The sequence below is a fragment of the Gadus morhua genome, chromosome 14 (genome assembly GCF_902167405.1).
Source record: "Gadus morhua chromosome 14, gadMor3.0, whole genome shotgun sequence".
Taxonomy (NCBI): Eukaryota; Metazoa; Chordata; class Actinopteri; order Gadiformes; family Gadidae; genus Gadus; species Gadus morhua.
In genome coordinates this window covers 5,205,992-5,226,795 of record NC_044061.1, presented here as the reverse complement: position 1 = coordinate 5,226,795, position 20,804 = coordinate 5,205,992, and the positions used below count along the sequence as shown (strand labels likewise).

The 20,804-nt window shown below is 46.7% G+C and overlaps 2 protein-coding genes across 5 annotated transcripts in view; one reads left to right on the top strand and one right to left on the bottom strand.

Moving 5' to 3' along the window:
- cdkl5 (cyclin dependent kinase like 5) overlaps positions 1-12,079 on the top strand; it is a 44,370-nt gene extending 32,291 nt beyond the window's left edge. The window contains exons 14-22 of one of the 4 annotated variants that reach the window (XR_003979334.1): positions 619-1,031; positions 1,824-1,928; positions 2,438-2,543; positions 4,153-4,288; positions 4,737-4,842; positions 6,096-6,257; positions 7,367-7,600; positions 8,083-9,345; positions 9,419-12,079. Coding sequence is in view for 3 of the 4 variants with exons in the window: in XM_030376641.1 (XP_030232501.1) it covers positions 619-1,031; positions 1,824-1,928; positions 2,438-2,543; positions 4,153-4,288; positions 4,737-4,842; positions 6,096-6,257; positions 7,367-7,600; positions 8,083-9,135 (2,315 nt within the window). In the remaining variant the exon portion in view is untranslated. Of the gene's footprint in view, positions 1-618; positions 1,032-1,823; positions 1,929-2,437; positions 2,544-4,152; positions 4,289-4,736; positions 4,843-6,095; positions 6,258-7,366; positions 7,601-8,082 lie in introns of all 4 variants that reach the window. The other 3 variants (XM_030376641.1, XM_030376642.1, XM_030376643.1) reach the window with 3 other exon arrangements.
- Positions 12,080-12,135: 56 nt separating this feature from the next.
- Positions 12,136-20,158, bottom strand: rs1a (retinoschisin 1a). Its single transcript, XM_030376752.1, has 6 exons — positions 20,032-20,158; positions 19,496-19,521; positions 18,356-18,482; positions 15,529-15,670; positions 14,316-14,511; positions 12,136-13,455 (listed from the first exon to the last, which is right to left on the bottom strand). Exons 1-6 carry the CDS (start codon positions 20,081-20,083, stop codon positions 13,303-13,305), a joined length of 696 nt encoding a protein of 231 aa, XP_030232612.1. The 5' UTR covers positions 20,084-20,158; the 3' UTR covers positions 12,136-13,302.
- Between the last annotated feature and the right edge of the window lie 646 nt (positions 20,159-20,804).

Sequence of the window (20,804 nt, the reverse complement as noted above, 5' to 3'; positions counted from 1 at the left end):
GTCCGCTGCATCATATAGCAAGATGCTCCCTAACCCCTACCTAAATCAAGAATTTTAATTTTAACCAATTAGAGAAAGCTACTTGCAGTGTCGTCTGGATTGTCATTGAATTTGGTTTCTCTGAAAAGATTTCTGAATACACTTAATAGACTACACTGAATACACTCAAAAGTCTTAATTTTCAGACTTTTGACTCTTTTGGGTCCTTGCATAAAGACTTTTTTTTTACCCCTGCCTCTGACACAATTCAACCACTTCCTGTCTCAGCATCTGGGACAGGAAGTGCTAAAGAAGGACCAAAGTCTAAAAAAGTACTTAACCTACCTCCTGTGCTGGTACATACCTGCACTATGTCAGCATATTTCATGAGCCACTTTCTAACTATGTATATTTAATGCATATGCATATATAATGTACGTTTTCTATAAATGCACTTTTTATTTATTCAGATGCATGCACTTTTTGTACCTTTTTACCATATTTTTGTGCCTTACTCTACTATTCGTGTTTGTTGTATTTCTACCTTTTTTTTTAAACTCCTTCCGAGTCATTTTCGTCTATAAGCTCGAGCAGAGAAAGTGTAAAGCCAACCTTCCCCCCCCCCCCCCCCCCCCATAGAGGAGGCCATAACCCCGGAGCTGCTGGACCCAGGAGGAGGAGGAGGAGGAGGAGGAGGAGGAGGAGGAGGAGCAGGAGGAGCAGGAGGAGCAGGAGGAGGCGGCGTGGCGGGGATGCCCCCCAACCACACCCTGCCGTCCCCCCACGAGTCCTACCACTACGGGCTGGGCTACACCTCGCCCTTCTCCTCCCAGCAGCGCCCCCACCGCCACTCCATGTACGTGCGGCGGGAACGCCAGCGGCCCCACGCGGCCGAGCCCACCATGGGCACGCTGCCCCCCCCGGGCCAGGGCCTGGCCACCCGGGCCAGCAGCCTGCAGCTGCTGTCCCCCCAGCTGCACCACCGCACCGCGCTGGCCGGGCACTCCGTCAGCTCCTCCCGGGAGGACTGCAACGACGACACCATGACCCGGGTGAGTGCTGTGGCGTGTGTTGGGGTGTGTGTGTGCGTGTGTGTGTGTGTGTGTGTGTGTGTGTGTGTGTGTGTGTGTGTGTGTGTGTGTGTGTGTGTGTGTGTGTGTGCGCGTGTGTGTGTGTGGTTGTGTGTGTGTGTGTGTGTGGGTGTTGGTGTGTGTGTGGTTGTGTATGTCTGGGTGCGTGTGTGTGTGTGGTTGTGTGTGTGTGTGTGTGTGTGTGTGTGTGTGTGTGTGTGTGTGTGTGTGTGTGTGTGTGTGTGGGTGTGTGTGAGAGTTTTTTTGTGTTTGTTTGTCTGTGTGTGCGTGTGGATTGCGTGGTTGTGGTGTGTTAGTACAGGTTTGTTAATATGTTTATGTGTATAGGTGTAGGTGTTTGTGTGGATTGCGTGGTTGTGGTGTATTAGTACAGGTGTGTTAATGTGTTTATGTGTATAGGTGTAGGTGTGTGTGCTATACATTCGTGAATTTACAACAGGTGTTTGTGACGGTCTGGGACTGTGTTCGAGCAGGAGTGTATGTGTTGTGAGCGTGCTCTACAGGCGCAGGAGACGCAGTTGGAGGTGTTTGTATGTTCGTATGCTTAGCTAACTGCGTGAACCACTGTTACTGTTGCATGATATAAATGTGTGTGTGTTTATAACGCCACGCACTTCTCACCTCAGCTCCATGCCGTAGTACCACTGTGAGGGAAGTCTTCCAGGTGTGACATCTTCACTGCCATTGCTCCCATCTTTCACTCCCTGTTTCCGACACCCCCCCCCCTCCCCACCTCCCACCCAACCCCCACAGACTCAGCAGTCCCCTAAAGACATGAGCCGCACTTGTGCGCCTCTCAAAGATTCGGCGAGGGACAACGCAGTCACTGCTTTTCATGTTCAGCGACCAATAAACGAGGTCCGAACCCCCCCCCACTCCCACTCGCACCTCCTCCTCCTCCTGCTCCTCCTCCTCCTCCTCCTCCTCCCCTTCCTCTTCCTCCTCCTCCTCCTCCTCCTCCTCCTCCTCCTCCTCCTCCCCTTCCTCCTCCTCCTCCTCCTTCTGCTCCTCCTCCTCCTCCTGCTTGTTCAGCTCGTACAGCTGTCCTCACTGTTATCTGTTCTGTTCTCTCAGGCTAGACGTTGTGTGTACACTGCATGGCGCTCACACACTGTCCTAAATGTCTCGTATACAGGATAAGGTTTTGGGTTGACTAGAGTCTAAAGGGTTTCCATAGTAAACTAAGGGCTGTGCTGTTGGTTTATGGAAGTCATACCGGGTTGGGCAGTTGTGTTAAATTAGCTTTAATTATCCAATAGTGTGATTGAGATAGGAATAATCGTTTCTGTTAAATGTTCAATAGTGTGTGTGTATGTGTGTGTGTGTGTCTACGTGTGTGTGTGTTCCTTGGTATTTGTGTGTGTTAGGGGGGGATGTATCATGACTACCACGGAGATGACGGGGGTTCCTCCAAGGAGAACCGTATGATCTTCAGTGAGTCCATGCCGCGCAGAGTCGGCAGCTTCTACAGAGGTAACAAGACAAGAACAATATATCGTTGTTCGGGCCCGAACGCCCTAAATATAGGAACATGCAGTATTAACAACAAGGGGCTTCATTTGCCCCAAATACATATAGAACAGGTTGTGGACACAAATAACCAAAAAGATTATCAAGGTCAGTATAATATCAAGATGAAGGCAAGACAAGGCAACTTTATTTATATAGCACTTTTCATGCACAAGGCAGACTCAAAGTCCTTCACATAGAAACATTGTCATAAAATAAAAGAATGGACGAAACATAGGCAAATTTTAAAAATGAAAGATTGATTTATAATATATAATAAGTTACAAATATGAATATTATCTCTATTATTATAATTATTATAAAAATATCATGTCTTTTAAATTGAAGATAATATACATTCCATTTCCCCTACAATAGCATTTAAATAGACTAGCGATTAGCCTAATTATACACACATGTAGGTTAACCCACAGCTGCTGTTATATATAACACAAAGCAAAAGTAATGTCCCCTCCTTCCTCGCAGCCTCTAAAAAATAACCTACCTACCGACGGCAGAACCGTGTTAGTGGTTCGGGTCGGTGGTCCTGCTGGGTATCGAACCGGCAACGTCGGGTTCCTCGCCGAACTCTCTGTCGATGGAGCGGGCTTTGGAGTCGTTAAGCCGAGCGCTGCAGGTGCCGTCTCAGGTTTCCAATCAGGAGCTGCGAGAGCTCAGTGTTTCCTTTCAGCCGCTCGCCACTCCACGGCTGATCTCAGTAATTACCGCACTCCAGTCCCGCGGAGGAGGGGCGGATCAGCGCACAGTTTACCCACTTTACAACCCCCTTGTGCGTTACACACACACACACACGCGCGTGCACACACACACATGCGCGCACACACACACACACACACACACAAACACACAAACACAGCTTAAACTGAATATCCCAAAATGCTGAAAGGCGGATATGTTGAAAAAATAACTGTTTACAAATTGCTGTTTCTATAAATGACTGATAAATATGATAATTCGTTAATTAGTTTAATTGATTTTTTTTCGAATCTCGTTTATATTTGATCGGCCTTCTCCAGTCTTCTAGTCATTTCCAACGTGGTTTCTGTCGTCGTCTCACGGGGCAAACGACGCAAGATCCTAACTGTGCCACAACAACCGACACTTCCATCACACACCCAGGCATGGGCGGAGTCGACGTAGTCCACAGAACCCCCAACCCAACCCGACCCCGCAGTGACCCTGAGAAGCAGATAGACGCCACCACACAGATTTTAGTTTTATGATAGATATGGAATCGCTTTGTTTAGTCTTGTTCTATAGACTGGACATTGGACAACATTTCACACTATTAGTTTGCTGATATTCCAGGCCGTTTATTACCTAATATCAAGGACATGGTATGTGCCATTCGCGGATCTATGTGTAAAACATTGTACAATGTGTACTCTTTAAAACAAGACTATTCTAAAATACATGGAGATTAAATCGCAATGTCTATTAAGTCTGGTCAGACGCAGCGATACAAGCAAGTGGATAAATGATCAATTAGGATAATTCAGGATATGATGTAATAATTCTCCCTACTTCCTGTCTTTCCTCCTCTACCCTTTAGTGCCCTCCCCCAGACCGGATAACTCCTCCTCCTTCCACGATGCCGTTGCCCAGGGCCGGGGTCCGGTCGTACCAGTTGTACCTGGGGACCCGGTTGCCATGGTGAACCACTCTAAACGCCAGACTGCTTTTGACTGGTGAGCACTCTCTGTAACTTATCCTGATAAATGACCTTCCTATCCTGATAGCCCATAATAATCTGTACTATCAACATAGTAGATGGACTAAGGGTGTGTGTGTGTGTGTGTGTGTGTGTGTGTGTGTGTGTGTGTGTGTGTGTGTGTGTGTGTGTGTGTGTGTGTGTGTGTGTGTGTGTGTATGTGTGTGTGTGTGTGTGTGTTTCAAGTGTATTTGTCCTATCAGCATTACATATGTAGTACAATGATAACGATGGTAGGAGTCATTAATGGCCAATTAAAGGCCTGGACTTCAGGTATCCTCATCTGTGCAGTGCAAAGTGCTGGAAAATATACACAAGCCAAGTTGAGAGGCAGCCCACAGCCCTAACCCCAGCGCCATCTTGTGTGTGTTGATGTATTCACCTGCTGCACTTTCACTTTCACTTCTGGAAACCCCTTCCCGTAGGTCTACGGCTGAAGCCATGGTCATGAATCCTCCAGAGCCCGTCAAGGAGAAGGAGAAACAGGGCTTCTTCAGGGCCATGAAGAAGAAAAAGAAGAAGACACAAATGGTAAGGAACTTCTGATGAGGGAGTTGTGGGACTTAGAGTTCTGGGAAGATTATGTTTTTATTATCTTTCCCTCACACCTGACAATGTATTGATCTTCTTTTCTCTAATTGTTTTAGGGCTAATATATTGATGCCTATTTGACCCACACTATTTGATTCATGGAGGTTTTGTAGACGGTCATGTAACAGCAGTTTCGAAAGCCAGGCGGCATATTCTGGTGTAATTTTTCGGTTTTTTTCACATTTTGTTTTTTGTTTTCTGATTGAAGGTTATATTTTCTTGCACCAGTTTTCCCGTTGCCTTTAACCAGTGTGCGAAACACCCGCTGGCGACACGGGCACTCCCTGGTGCTCCAGTGGGTGGTGTTGGGAGAGGATTTCTGCGAGCACCCCTAAGGGTGCAATCGTTTAAGAAAATAACAGCGTAGTTGAGAGAAAACAGGGGTAAATTCAACGTTCTACTCTGCTCCGGACTCAAGTTGCCTCCCTAAAATATTTATATTCTTGACAATTAAAAGTGACAATATTTCAAGATTTTCCCATTCCCCCCCCCTATTTTTTTTTTTTTGCTGTTGAGGCATTCAGCGGGACTCAATTGTCCATCAAGGGTTTCGGACCCACAGACACCGCCTGAGTTTACACCCTCCCTTAACCATATATTACTACCATATTAAAACCATACAAGAAAGTTGTATGGTTAGCAAACAAAGTTTGCTAATTCGAGCAAAAAGGTCAAACACGTGGGCCAGCTGTGTAAGTTCTCAGTGAAAAGGTCAACCGGTTGTACACGTTGGGTAAGTCCTCAGTGAGCCAGGACTACCAGGTGTATCAGTTGGGTAAGTCCTCAGTGAACCAGGAGTACCAGGTGTAACAGTTGGGTAAGTCCTCAGTGAGCCAGGACTACCGGTTGTCCCAGTTGGGTAAGTCCTCAGTGAGCCAGGACTACCAGGTGTATCAGTTGGGTAGGTCCTCAGTGAACCAGGAGTACCAGGTGTAACAGTTGGGTAAGTCCTCAGTGAGCCAGGACTACCGGTTGTACCAGTTGGGTAAGTCCTCAGTGAGCCAGGACTACCGGTTGTACCAGTTGGGTAAGTCCTCAGTGAGCCAGGACTACCGGTTGTACCAGTTGGGTAAGTCCTCAGTAAACCAGGAGTACCAGGTGTACCAGTTGTGTAAGTCCTCAGTGAACCAGGGCTACCAGGCGTGGGTGACCTTGTGTTGAGCGTTTGGGCTTGTTCCTCTTGTGCCCCACAGACGGACATGGAAGAAGGGAGGAACCCCAGCATCAGGAAGAGCCTGTTCCCCCTCTTTAGCTCTAAGAATAGCCTAAAGCACAGCGCGGCGGCCAAAGCGCTGCCCGTAGTGGCGTCGCCCATGGTACAACACCAGCCCAACGCAGCTTACCCCGCCTCTCCAGTAATCTAACCACCACCTTACCTCTGCATGCCTCCGCTGCCAGTCCCATCCTCTCACACCGCATCGGTGCCGTCGAAAGCGTTGAAATACTCTCAGAAAAAGTCCTCTCAGGGCAAGGCACATCTTTTCTGAAAGTCATTTTGGATCCCTGATCTGATTCTGCAGCGGGCGTTGGCGTCCAGCCATCCGTCACATCAGCCTCCAGCCATCCATCAAGCTAGCACCCAGCCTTCCATCAAGCCAGCATCCAGCCATCCATCCATCCAACCCACCCTCCGTCCACCCATTCGTCGGTCCGTCCATCCATCGATCCACCAATCATCCATCCACCCACCATTCATCCACCCATTCATCGGTCCATCCATCTATCCATCCATCCATCCATCCATCCATCCATCCACCCACCGTTCACCCACCATCCATCCACCCCTTCATTGGTCCATCCATCCATCCATCACCCATCCATCCACCTTGTGTTTGTAGTGGCTGCACTTGGCTGCACAGAATGTGAGGTGAACGCTTCAGCACACAGGAGAATGCTGCCATGCGTGTGTTGCTCTGCAGTGCGTCTAACGGACTGATTTCGGACACCACAGCCTGAACTTAGAAATCACCACAACCACCCCACCGTGTTCTGGCTTCATCAGCATATTCAAACATAGATGCATACACACATGAATGTACAGTATCAAATGAACTATGCTGTATATTATTATAACTTGCTGCTTGAGGTCTGCATGAAGTATTTTTGCAAGCTTTTCAGACGTCATGATTTCTTTCCACGATGCTTGTTGATGGTTGTGTTGTTGTTTTTTTTTTAAATGCCACCAATGTGTTTTTCGATGGCTTCCTGATCTCTTCCAGTTCATTATAATCTCAAACGATGAAGTCCGAAAGCTAGGAATTGTCCTATTCCCATGTTCAAAGATATCTGCCACTTCACCAAAGTGGCAGTTTATTCTCCATCTTGTGATCTGAGGCTGAATGAAAGAGATCAGTTGGTTGGATCAACTGGTTTTCAACCAAACCCTATCAATGATATAACAATAATAATGATACACATAGTAACCACATTGTTCACTCTGCCGTCTGTCCGTCCGCACCGTTAGGTCAGCGGTAACGGCCAGGAACACCTCTCCCTCCAGAGGGGCAGCAAGTCCTCGTCCCACCACAGCGGCCGCAGGAAAACCCGCGAGCGCTCCAGAGACCGCGACCGTGAACAGAGTCGAGACCGCGACCGGGAGAGGGAGAGGGAGCGGGAGAGAGAGAGGGACAGCAGGGGGAGAGAGAGGGAGAGGGTCGGGGAGTGGCCAACAGAGAAGCCCGTGGACTCCCACTCCCAGGTGAGAACCTCCCAACATTAGTTTCCATTGTGCTAAAGGTCCCATGACAGGCCACCAGATGAGAGTGTGGTTAGCCTTGCAAGCCGTTTTCAAAATCTGCCCCTTATGACATCACAAGTGGGCGTGTCCACCTAGACGTGTGCTGGATAGATACGTCTACCAGCCTACCCAGTGGACTGTAGCAAACATTGCTCTTCTATCCGTCACACATCTAGGTGGACACACCAACTTGTGATGTCATAAGGGGCCGATTTTCAAAATGTCATGGGACCTTTAAAGGACCCCATTGTACCACCAGACATGAGGGTTGATTGGTCGTCACAACAATGTCATACATCTGTAAATGTATGTTGTCGAACCCATATAGAAGAGTCCAGGTCTAGGATGTTCCGTTCTCGTCTATTTTCTGTTATTTGACATCACGTTACCATGTGTTCGTACCGTGTGAACATCAGTCTGTCTGCTTGGGTCTCGTTTCCCAGAGCCAACCGCTGAGGTCCCTCCGCCGGCTGCTCCACCTCTCCCCCTCCTCCACCCAGCCCCAGGTGCCTCCACCGCCTCCCCCAGACCTGCGCTTCCAGCAGACCCTCCCCAACCTCCCTGCCTCCTCCAAAGGGGGGTACCCCTCCGACGGCAGGGGCCACACAGACGGCAGAGGCCACCAGGACAGCAGGGGCCTTCAAGATAACCGGGGCCACACGGAACCCAGGGGCCACACGGAACCCAGGGGCCACACCGACCTTAGGGGTCACACAGACCTTCGGGGCCACACAGATCCCAGAGGCCACCCGGACCCCCGGGGAAACCCTGACCCTAGGAGCCACCCTGATCCTAGGGGCCACCCTGACAACAGGGGCCACAAAGACCCTCGAGGCCTTCAAGATAACAGAGCCCACACTGAGCCTAGGGGCCACTCGGACCCTAGGAGCCATTCGGACTCCCGGGTCCTCCAAGATAACAGGGGCCACCAAGATAACCGGGGTCTTCAAGATAACAGGGGCCACCAAGATAACAGGGGCCACACTGAGCCTAGGGCCCACACAGACAACAGAGCCCACACAGACCTCAGGGCCCACACAGATAACAGATCCAACACTGAGCCTAGGGGTCACTCCGACCCCAGGGCCCACTCTGACCCCAGGGCCCACACCGATCCCAGGACCCACACCGACCCGCGGTCCCACACAGACCCGAGGGCCCACACGGACCCCCGATCCCACACGGACCCCAGATCCCACGCCGACAACAGGGGCCACACAGACAGCAGGGGCCACCCAGAGAGTAGGGGCCATCCAGAGAGTAGGGGCCACTCTGGAGTCAGTAACTCTTCCCAGGCCAAGAGCCGCAAGCCCAGCTACCCCATGCCGGGGCAGATCGAGTCCAGCTGGCACGCGTCGGCCCTGCAACGGGCCGAGGGGGCGCAGTACACGCCGGAGCAGCTGGGCATCAAACCCGGACAGAACGGACCCACGTTTACGCGCGCCTCCCGTCCCAGGATGCCAAACCTCAACGACCTGAAAGAGACGGCACTGTGAAACGGCCGGACATCCGCACACTTCGCTCCCTCTCTCCCGATATTTGAGTGTCTGTAGACGGCAGAGGCCTAGCTCGCTACGGCTAGCGTTTACATCGCAGTGAACCTTGAGATCCCTCAAGTCAACCGCTCAGAGAAGACAAATATCTCCAAATATTGTATCTCCACACTTCATTGTTTGATGAGGGAGTAGTCCAGCGGGACTCTTAAGGTAAGGTATGAATGACAGTACAGTTTATTCACCTCAGTGTTGCAGCAGTTTGTATGTACTTAACTCTCTACAGATATTTAATGGTGTTACATCAGAGGACAAGGACAAGATGGCGTGGAATCTGCCCGTCTTCAGTCGCAGAGACACTGCCCATTCTGGACTCTATGCTGCCGTCTGCTGGTTCATAACAGCTACTGCAGCGCATCAGAGCTAATGGTCTGAAGTGACCCAGAAAGTTGTGTGCGTGTGTGCGTGTGACTGTGTGCGAGCGTGCGTGTGTATATGTTTTTCAAAGTCAAATATTTGCTAATAAGAAAGAAAAATATATATATATCAACATAATTTATGAAATATTTATTTGTTTTCAACTTAAGGATATAAGCTATAAATGACACAGTATGTAGGCTACATGGAAAAAAATTAAAAGGTATTATAGAGTTATTGTGTAATTGCAAGAGCTATAGACACAAAAAGATATGCATAGATATTCATGTGTTTATAATTCAATATGTCACAAGAGAAATATAATGGTGAATGGCTTTTTTTGATTACCACAATTTAATATTATTATAACAGTATCAATGTTATTTTTCAGTTGGTTAATATGTACAAAAATATCAAGAACATTTTTCTAAGTGGATGAGATTTGTTCCCTGTGAGAATCACTCCCCTCTTTCTAAGGTACTGTAATATTCCTTTTATTATAACAGTGAAGATACTGTAATAGTCCTTTATTATTACAGTGAATCAGACTTTTTTGTTATGCTATCATTGTCACATGTTTACACTTTATGGCTTCGCTACCTATCTTTTGCCTTCAAAATACTTTTTTTTTTAATTCCATTCATCTTTCGGTCTATCGAGGGTCTATCGGGATGTGTTGCGCATGAACAGGGGCATTATAATGGAAATACTCATAAAAGTGACCCCTCAAACATACACAGGTGCACATGCACGGTAACACACACACACACAAACACAGCTATATGTGTTTGTTCCTTCTGCAACAATCCACCATCTATATCAAGCATTCAAGGGGGTTATTTCTGTATAAAATGGAAATGGTAAAGTTCAGGTATAAGCTCAACGAAGGCAGGACTTTTGAGTCAGGGATGGTCATGGTCGAGTAAGGACGGTTCGAACCGAGATGGTTAGAGATGGGATGGTCGAGTTCAGGTACAGTATGTGTGGTTAGGACAGTGTGGGTGAGAGGTGAGACGGTAAAGTTCAGGTTTTGGATCTTTAACAGTTTGGTTGGTATGTGTATTTGGTTAGAGATGGTTATGTATTAGTTGAAGGATGGTTAGAGATCTAAGCATTGGGTTGAACATTACAAAAGTTCAGTGGCAGATTGTTATGATGAGCTGTGGTTAAGTTCAAGCCTAGGTATTGGGTAAAGATGGTTATGTTGAACGGTGATTAAGATCGGGTTAAGGGTCTGGAGGAGAGTGATGTATCATGAGAATAAATACCAGAAAGGTATGCATATCCTATTTCAGCTGCTAGCATACAAGCTATCCACAGTGTGAAGGACACAAAGTGTTACAACATTCAAATGTATTAGTTGAACTGATTAATTCTAAAGGTTATGCGTTGAAACACCCAAGCTGTTACAGTTTGCACCTATCCCAGTGGTTTACTACATCATCTTAACTTTCACATTGGCTGAGAAACTCATCAAATGTGTTTTCTGGAAAGATGGAATCACACAATTATCCACATAAAAATAAATACAAATAAAAGCCTAAATGACAGGAACGGTCTGGCAGATGTAAGCAATTGCTATAGAGAACTTTAGTCTTTGTGATGAGACATTTTGTGAATTTGTTGTATGGTAATGCACTGTTATGTTGTCCACACTATACTGGCCGAAGCACATGGATCCTAAGGGACCTAAGTGCTACATTGCTGTTTACAGTGAAGCAGGCGTGCAAACGATCAAACGCACACCGCTATTGGTCAGAATCGGTAAAACCAGGTGGGGCGTTTTGGTGATTTGATCACCTACAACGGTACGGTCCTTTAAAAATAATTCTTTGTTTATTTCTTGCGTTATTGCCTCTGTTCTCTGGTTTGAATTCAACACAGTGACAGTATGCCCTTCAACAGGGAGCCAAAATGAAGACCAGTAATATTGTGACAGGGAGGAAAGAGCAACAGATCCTGCGTTAGCAGATGTCTCCTGAAGTTATACAAACATTAGTATTATTATTGTCAATAATATAATCCTGCAAAACAAAGATAACTACGTGTGGGAAACTGAAAGCAATAACCTTCCTACTAACGATGCTGGTTCTGTTTTAACGCCGACGTTGAAGTAAATGTTTTGGGCTGCGACTACCAAGTTGTTAACGAAGTTGTTTGATTATCTCCACATATCGTCTAACTCACTATAACACTACACACACACACAGGCTAATGGAAACTAATAATGTGACATTGAGGGTGAAGGGCCGCAATCAGCAGAGCGCGTGATCAATGAGGTTCAAGACGGGAACGAGATGAAATAAGCCAGAGTTCAGCTAAATTTTAACAAGATAGAAGATAGAAGGGGCTCAGCTTCGTACGCAAGAGGTGAATGTGTTTTAAAAAGCATACATTTGTTATTATAATTTTTTTTTTCATTGAAACTGTTCCCCACTTTTTACAGGATGTACATAAAGTGTATCTTATCCAACCGCCCTACCGTCAATAATAAGAGTATCAAAATAAAAGCCCACTGTACATTTTTAAACGGTTCCGATGGTTGATTTATTTGGATCTCAGAGTTTGTACAATAAAGAGACAGCGCAGGGTCCAACATGTGTGTTTCTTTGTTTTATAGAGGAGAGGTCTTAAAACATAAGAATTTCCAGCGGATGAAATTTGAGGCAAATTCCAAAGCACCATAGAAATATAAATGGAGGTATTACTGTCAATGCCTAGACACGCAATGACCCCAACACAACACAAACATTCAAGTACAACACAGCCGAGAACGATCACTATACTGTAATATCAACTGACAAAAGAAATCTTGATTGCATTTTAACGATATAAATAAAATAAAAACGTTCACACAAGAAAGATAGAGAGATAGAAAGAAAAATAAACAAACCAGAACATTACTCAATGCGTCATAATTTAAGACAAGTAGAAAGAACAGAAATTAAAGAAGAAGGAAGAAAGTTACTACAAAAGAGGTGTAAAAGAGTTTGTATTCACACAAATAATGAAATAGCTAACAGTTAAAATAGCTAGCGACCATTGCATATTCCTAGTCCGACTCATGGCATAAGAGCCGGGAGTATCGTTTTATTTGAACTGAAAAAAGTTTTGACAGTGGTTTCAAAGAGTTGCACTAGAAAAAACATATTATTGTATGTTGGTGGTGCTTATTATAAATAAAAACAAAATAAACTAACAGAGTGAGTCAATAAACTAACATACCACAAGATGTACTTTACAAATCCCTGACATGAGTTGACGAATATGTCATTCTATCTCAAGGGAAATAACAACCACACACACGACGTGACGACATTCAGAAGGAACGCAACTGAATACATGAATAATAATACTCATGAATAATTAATAATAATGCCTCGGAATGGAGGGATGAGGTGGTGGACCGATGAAGGGGTGAAGGGTCGAGGGATGAGGAAAAGAGAGATTTTAGGCTGGAGGGGTGAAGGATGAAGGGTGGAGGGATGAAGAATGATGGGTGGAGGTATGAGGGATGAGGGGGTGGAGTGATGAAGGATGGATTAATGAAGGGTTGAGGGGTGAGGGGGTGGAGAGATGAGGGGGAGGAGGGATGAGGGGCCAGACAGATGAAGGGTGGAGTGATGAAAGGTGGAGTGATGAAGGACGGATTAATGAAGGGGGGAGGGATGAGGGGGAGGAGCGATGAAGGGTGGAGGGACGAGGGAGTGGACAGGTGGAGGGGTGAAGGTTGAGGCACCAGGGGGAGGGGCCTCAGACACACTTGCTCATGCAGAGCAGCAGCTCTATGCGCAGGGCGATGCGCGTGTGCCAGCCCAGCGGCAGGATGCGCAGGTAGCGCGCCACGATGGGCGGTCGCAGCAGGTTCTGCACTGAGGAGGAGCGGTCCGAGTTACCGTAGAACACCTGCAGGGGGAGGGGGGAGAGAGACAGGAGGGGGAGGGGGGGGGAGAGGGGGGAGGGAGAGAGAGAGGAGGGGGGGGAGAGAGAGAGGAGGGGGAGGGGGGGAGAGAGACAGGAGGGGGAGAGAGAGCAGGGGGAAGGGGGGGGGGGAGAGAGAGGAGAGGGGAGAGAGACAGGAGGGGGAGAGGGGGGGGGGGGGAGAGAGTAGGGGGAGGGGGGAGAGAGACAGGAGGGGGAGAGGAGAGGGGGACAGAGAGAGAGACAGGAGGGGGAGAGGGGGGGCAGAGAGAAGGGGGGAGAGAGACAAAAGGGGGAGAGAGAGACAGGAGTGGGGGGGCAGAGAGAAGGGGGGAGAGAGGGAGTTCATAGAGACAGGAGTGGGGGGGGGTAGAGAGAGAGAACGCGGGAGAGAGAGGGGGGCAGAGAGACAGGAGGGGGGAGACATAGGGAGAGAAGATGGGGAGAGAGACATAGACAGAGTGAGGCAGGAGTGAGAGAGCGAGACAAAGAAACATTGAGAGGGAAGAGTGGTAGAGGAAGAGGGGGGAGGGACGGAGGAAGAGGGGGGGAGAGAAGGTGGGGGAGGGACATAAAGAGAGACGGGGAGAGGAGGGGGCGAGGCACAGAGAGAGAGAGAGCACATTAAACACCATGAATTATGAATTCACGTTATGAATCACTGGTTATTCCAAGGATATCATGAAATATTGATCCTCCAATCTTGTAATATGCAATGTCCTCTGCACACCCAATCCCGGAAATGCAAACTATGTCCGCTACTGCGTCCCACTATCTAGCAAACATGGTCATCAAAACAACGAGGGGCCACACAGAAAGCAGACGTATTCTCCGGCCCCACTCACCCTGTTGTTGCCGGTCTGGTCCTTGTAGTAGATCCAGTTGAGCTTCTCGTCGGTGCGGTACTGGACGCTGTACTTGGTGACCCACTCGTCGGCGTCGCAGCGGCCCTGTGTGAGCAGGCCCGACACCACCATCACCTCCCGCAGGTCCACCTGCAGCCACTGGCTGTTGTCCTGGAACTTGGAGAGCCACGCACACCTGCAGACGGGCAGGCGGGTTAGGGGGGGGAGAAGGGGAGACGACGTGCAAATCAAACCCCAAAGGTCTATTTTTTTTAAATAATAATTCCTAATTTCTGATTATTTTTAGGAATAATCTGGTGCTATTCACAAGCTAGAAGAGTGGCAAGATTGAGCAAAATAAAGTCAACAAAGTCACTCATTTTACTTAATGTAATTGTAATGAGTAGCCTAATGAGTAATTGGCAGTCGTTTTTTATACCGTTATTCTCATTACATCCATTTATATGTAAGGTAAGGTCATCTTTATTAATCCCAGAGGGGAGATTGTTGCAGAGACAGCAGTAATACAATTATCATCAACACACACCAATCAAACAATCAATCAAAGTAGGCCATGTTGATTGGTGTTCATATCTCATCATCTTAGACTGAATAATGGTTATTCCTTATGGTGTATGTTAACTAATTGATTGTATTTACGTCAAACTATTTTGTTTCTTGTTTCTTCCCCGTTGGGTTCATTTGGGCGTATGAGAACACAAAAATTGGAACTGGGGTGCCGACCCAAACAGCCGGAGGTCTTGGACCATTTCCAAGGGAACCATAGTGAGGTTTGATTGCAGTGAGAATGCACAATGGACCGAGACCAGCCTATTTATGTTTTTTTGGTTTTTGTGTCTCAGGGCAGCGCATCATACAGATAACAGATTACATACGTTGTTTAAGAGCAGAATGTGCTGATCATAGTTGGAACTCTGGTACAACAACCAGAGACTTGCGACAGCTGTCTAACTATAGTGACGTTTCCACCACCACCAACATGGCACCTTCACTCAAACTGGCTAAAGTGATGTTACCACCACCACCACAAGCACTACACACATGAAGTTCTGAGAAACAGAAATTCAATGTTCTATAATTTCTCAAATCTTGAGTATAGACTTGATCGTTATCAGCCTTGCTTGTTAGTCTCTGGATACAGAGGTATGCCTGCTAAATGTGGGTGTTTAGAATCTAGCTCATGCTCTCTCACCCAAAGCCCTGGTTGTTGAGTCGGGCCCTGTTGGGAACCCAGGATGAGAACCATCCCGTGTACTGCTCCTGGTTAGAGCAGGTGATCTGGTCCGGACTCACAGAACCAGCCTCGAAGCCCAGCTGACGATGATAGGGGCATTCTGCAGAGGAACAACCGAAAAACACCTTTTATAAAGCATAATTATGAAAGAGCTAGGGCAAATAGAGTAGAGACTAGACTGTATATTCATGTAAAACATTGTTTCTATTACACTACTGCACATTTAGAGTATAGACTAGACTATTAATATAAAACATTGTTTATAATATACTACTGCACATTTAGAGTATAGAATAGACTGTATATTCACATAAAACATTGTTCATTTAAATATTGAAATATTTATTTTATATTGATTTATATACATATTAGTCTTGTAGTCCTGCTGTGACACAAATTCTATCCATGTATGTTTTATAAGCCTTTTTTCCCAGATAAGAGGTTTAGTTTGGACATTAATCTCGTTCACAAAGCATTCATTGACAATCTTTCCGGGTACTTCCGGGATTAATCAGAGTAGGAGTCAAGTAGGCTTAACACACCACACACACACACTGACACACACACACACACACACACACACACACACACACACACACACACACACACACACACACACACACACACACACACACACACACACACACACACACACACACACACTCACACCAACATCTGTCTATGGCTTGGCTGTAATATAAACAGCCCAGAATTGCGATCTGTCTGTGATGTTTACCGTCCCTCCCTGTAGCGCCCGGCAATGTAATGTCTGGATGGAGCTCAGGGGTGGGGGGGTCATGAGCATGACAGATGGCAGACCTCGACCATGACATCCCCAGATTTGTCTATGTCTGGTGTCAAGCTGTCCCCCTCCTTCTTAGCCCACGATGACAAGGGATGAAATCAGCCCCAGTGGTCGATAACGCCATCATCACCATGTGGTCATAAAGGCTCCCTTCAGCGGTCCCAAATTAGGCTAACCTCAGGTGAAAGATCACTGCAGAGAATTCAATGAATAGACGCAGTGAGGTTCGTCTCCAAAGTGCAACCATTCTGTTGTTTACCAGCACAGCTGTCTGCAGCTGATCTCAGACCAGACTCGGCCCCCAACAGGGAATATAATCCCTCGCAACCAGCAAGGCTCACATTCATGTGCTAACAATGGGTAGATGTACAGTAACTAGCTGCTAACAATGGGTAGATGTACAGTAACTAGCTGCTAACAATGGGTAGATGTACAGTAACTAGCTGCTAACAATGGGTAGATGTACAGTAACTAGCTGCTAACAATGGGTAGATGTACAGTAACTAGCTGCTAACAATGGGTAGATGTACAGTAACTAGCTGCTAACAATGGGTAGATGTACAGTAACTAGCTGCTAACAATGTGTGGATGTACAGTAACTAGCAACCAACAATGTGTGGATGTACAGTAACTAGCTGCTAACAATGGGTAGATGCACAGTAACTAGCAGCTAACAATGTGTGGATGCACAGTAACTAGCAGCTAACATTGTGTTGATGTACAGTAACTAGCTGCTAACAATCGGTAGATGTACGGTAACTAGCCACCAACAATGTTCGTCAACACATTGACGAACTACACACGCTCGCACACACACACATGCATTCAACTTTGACAGGCTCAACTGCTTTGTGGTGACCCAAGAAGAAAAACCATGAACGATTGGATAATTATACAGTACTACATCAAGTGGGTCTAAGACCGACACACATACAGATTCGTGGCTCTCTTTGAATAACTCAGGGCTCTATTCCGGGCGCTGTAATCTCGCAGGCGTGCAGAAAGTGATTATCTTCGATGCCCTCTCTCTCTGTGGAGGACTCTTAAATCGATAAGGTCACTCTGGCGCCTCACCGTGTCTCACTAACACCTCAGGGTTCCAGCGTGACGGTGTTCTTTAGAGACACGACGCATCGCTCCACGCTGGTAGTTCGACTCAGTCAACCTCTGGCAATCTCTTATTGTCTCAATCTCTCTGACAGTTTCTCTCTCTCTCTCTCTCTCTCTCTCTCTCTCTCTCTCTCTCTCTCTCTCTCTCTCTCTCTCTCTCTCTCTCTCTCTCTCTCTCTCTCTCACTAAAAGTCTATCTCTCTCTCCCAAGCTCTCTATCCTAGTCTATCTCAGTCTCTCTGAGACTCTTTCCCTCTCTCTCTCTCTTTCTCTATCTCTCTCTCTCTCTCAAACTAAACAAGAATATAATCTCTAGTTTAAACTGTCTCTCTCTCCTCCTTCTCTCTACTTCCATCTCCCTCCCTCGCCCCCCCTCACTTGCTCATTTTCTTCCATTCTCTCTATTTATCTCATTCTGCATCTTCTTCCGAAACATGAAATCAGTTGGGTTGAATATGTTTGGTGTCAAACCTCACACACACACACAGACACACCAAAACTGTGTGTGGGTGTAAAACAATTGTCTAAGAACGATATTGAGCCTGTCCGACAGGACGGAAGGTATCTCAAAAAGTACAGTATTCACATTCAGATTCTGACTGTGATTATTACCGACTGAAACCTCGGGTTCATGAATTGGATTCCTCAGCCGTTTGCATTCAACACATATTCACATCCTTTTACTGCACTGCACACAATGGTCCCTCTTGATTAAACTGTTCCTGCTACCAACACACACACACACACACACACACACACACACACACACACACACACACACACACACACACACACACACACACACACACACACACACACACACACACAGGGTTCTTACTTCCATGGTGAGACGCACCCAGTCACCCCTACCTGGCATGCAGTCCACTCCTCGTACCATGGGGGGTTTGGACAGCAGACTGGAGAACTCTGTTGGGGGGGAACCTCCCTCACAGTCACATTTACACGCCCTGTTGCTCCAGGTCTCTGGTGCACCCAGCTGGCACACGCACACACACACACACACACACACACACACACACACACACACACACACACACACACACACGCACACGCACACGCACAAACACGCACACGCACACACATACACACACACAAGCAAATACACAGAAAAACACATACATTGCCATACATAGACTGTACCTCACAAATACATCACAAAATCTCTACCGCGTGTGCTTGTGTGTATGTGTGTATGTATAAACTAAATGTATGTATGTGTGTATGCATGCATATATGTGTGTGTGTGTCTGTGTGTGTGTGTGCATGTGTCTGTGTGTGTGTCTCTGTGTGTGCATATGTATGTGTATTTGTAGAGATGTATCTGGTGTGTATGTATGTCTTTATGTCTGTATGTTTGTGTGTATGCATGTATGTGTATGTATGTATCGATGTATCGATGTATTTAGGTAGAAAGAGGGAGGAATGTAGAACGTTTGTGTATTTTAGTGTCTCTCTGTGTTCCTATTCCTTAATCTAGAAACAGGCCAGTGTCTGGCCTGTTTGAAGGTGCCTGGCCTGCCTAGTGATACAAGGTGTTATTTCCAACATTCCGCCATTTGTAATGTCTCAACAAGGACGAACCAACCTGGTCGTCTGGGAAATAGCAAGGGCCATATTCCTTATCAAGGGAGAGACTGCTTGTGTTCTGTTGATATTCACGTTTCCTTTATTATAATACTCGACCCAACCCTTTGGTTCGGTGAGAAGAGGGATCGACAGCCAAGGAGCAATATTCCACCCAAGTCTGTAACTGTGCTGTATGAAATCCTTGAATATACCATCCATTCGACCCTCTGACCCAACCTTTCAAGTTGTCTGTATTTCCACTTTAAGAATTACTACTGCGACGAAAAAATACACAGCTCAGAGTCTAGACGAACAGTTTAGAAATAAGCTCAAATCTAACAAGGTTTATGTGTATGTATCTATGTATTCCTATGTGTGTGTGCACAACACAACAGATGGAGGGTGTGTGGGTCAGAGTCGTACCTCCTGAGCCTGAGAGCAGAGCAGGACTGGGAACAGATGGAGAGCCAGGCAGGAGAGCGCCATCAAGCGTGTGGAGAAACAGGATGAGGACACATTAAATACACACAAAAAACAAGAACAACCATCTGAGTAGTACGGTACGGCAAGCTTAATCATAAAACAACCTTCAAACACCGTTGTGGCGCGTCAAGGAAATCTTTAAAACATTAAACAGACTATCAGAGAATTACAATTAAGGTATTGTGTATATTTTTAATTATAAAAAAAAAAAAGAGATATCAACAATCAAATTACATTCAATAATTTTGGAACGATTTATAAAAGGAAACAAGGCAGAAACAAATGAATGTTCTAAAAATAATTAAAATAGTATGACCCTAGAATTAAGGATGCAGTTATTTTTCAGTTATTAGCGGACCGGCCATAATTCAAACGTCCTTCATCCTGAGCTCCTTCCCGTGGTCAACACTACCTACTCCACTACACTCCAACCTGACCAAGACCCTGCGGGGACCATCCACGTAGAGGGGACCTACCTTCAAGGCCCAGCACCAGCAGAGGGAACGCCCAGCGAGCACGAGAAGCCATCTTCACCGGAGCAGACTGAGGACTGAGCAGCAGTGTCCACCGTATGGAGGACAAGCTGGATTACTCTAATCCACACAGAGCTCCCAGGGTTTTACCTAATGCCCTCCTCATCCCCGCAGGCCCCGCCTACTGCTGTCCGTGGGACCTCAGACGAGCCCCGGGACAAAGGGCAGCATGGACGAGCTTGAATCAGATGCTGGGATATAATACTGTGCATGTGCTGAATGGGTTCATGTGTACAAGGCATGCAACGTTGTGCATGGGTATGCCGGCTTTTTGTGTCGGCGTGTCTGTGTGTTGAACTGTTTGTGTGTGTGTCTGTGTGTGTCTGTGTGTGTGTGTCTGTTTCTGTGCACGCCTGCGTGTGTTTGTGCGTGCGTTCGATTTAGAGATTGAAGCTGACAGCATCGAGTAGCCAAGTGTCAAGTGAGGAGCTTCCCTGATAGATTTATAAATAGTGTTTGGTTATTTAGTCTCTAGAGCCGTATGTCCATTCTGGGCTACTGTATAAACATGGCGGTTCAACATGGTGGGCTCTGTGGAAGAGCACCCGCTCCCCCCCTATGTAGATTTAAAAGGCTTATTTTTAGGAGTCAAAAACACGACGATTCTCCATTTCATGGGCTTATACACTAAATAAAACATATTTATGAATATTATATTCCATTTCTGCCCTTTTACATATTAAAGCGTAGAAATGGCCGAGAATTCTCTGTGAGAA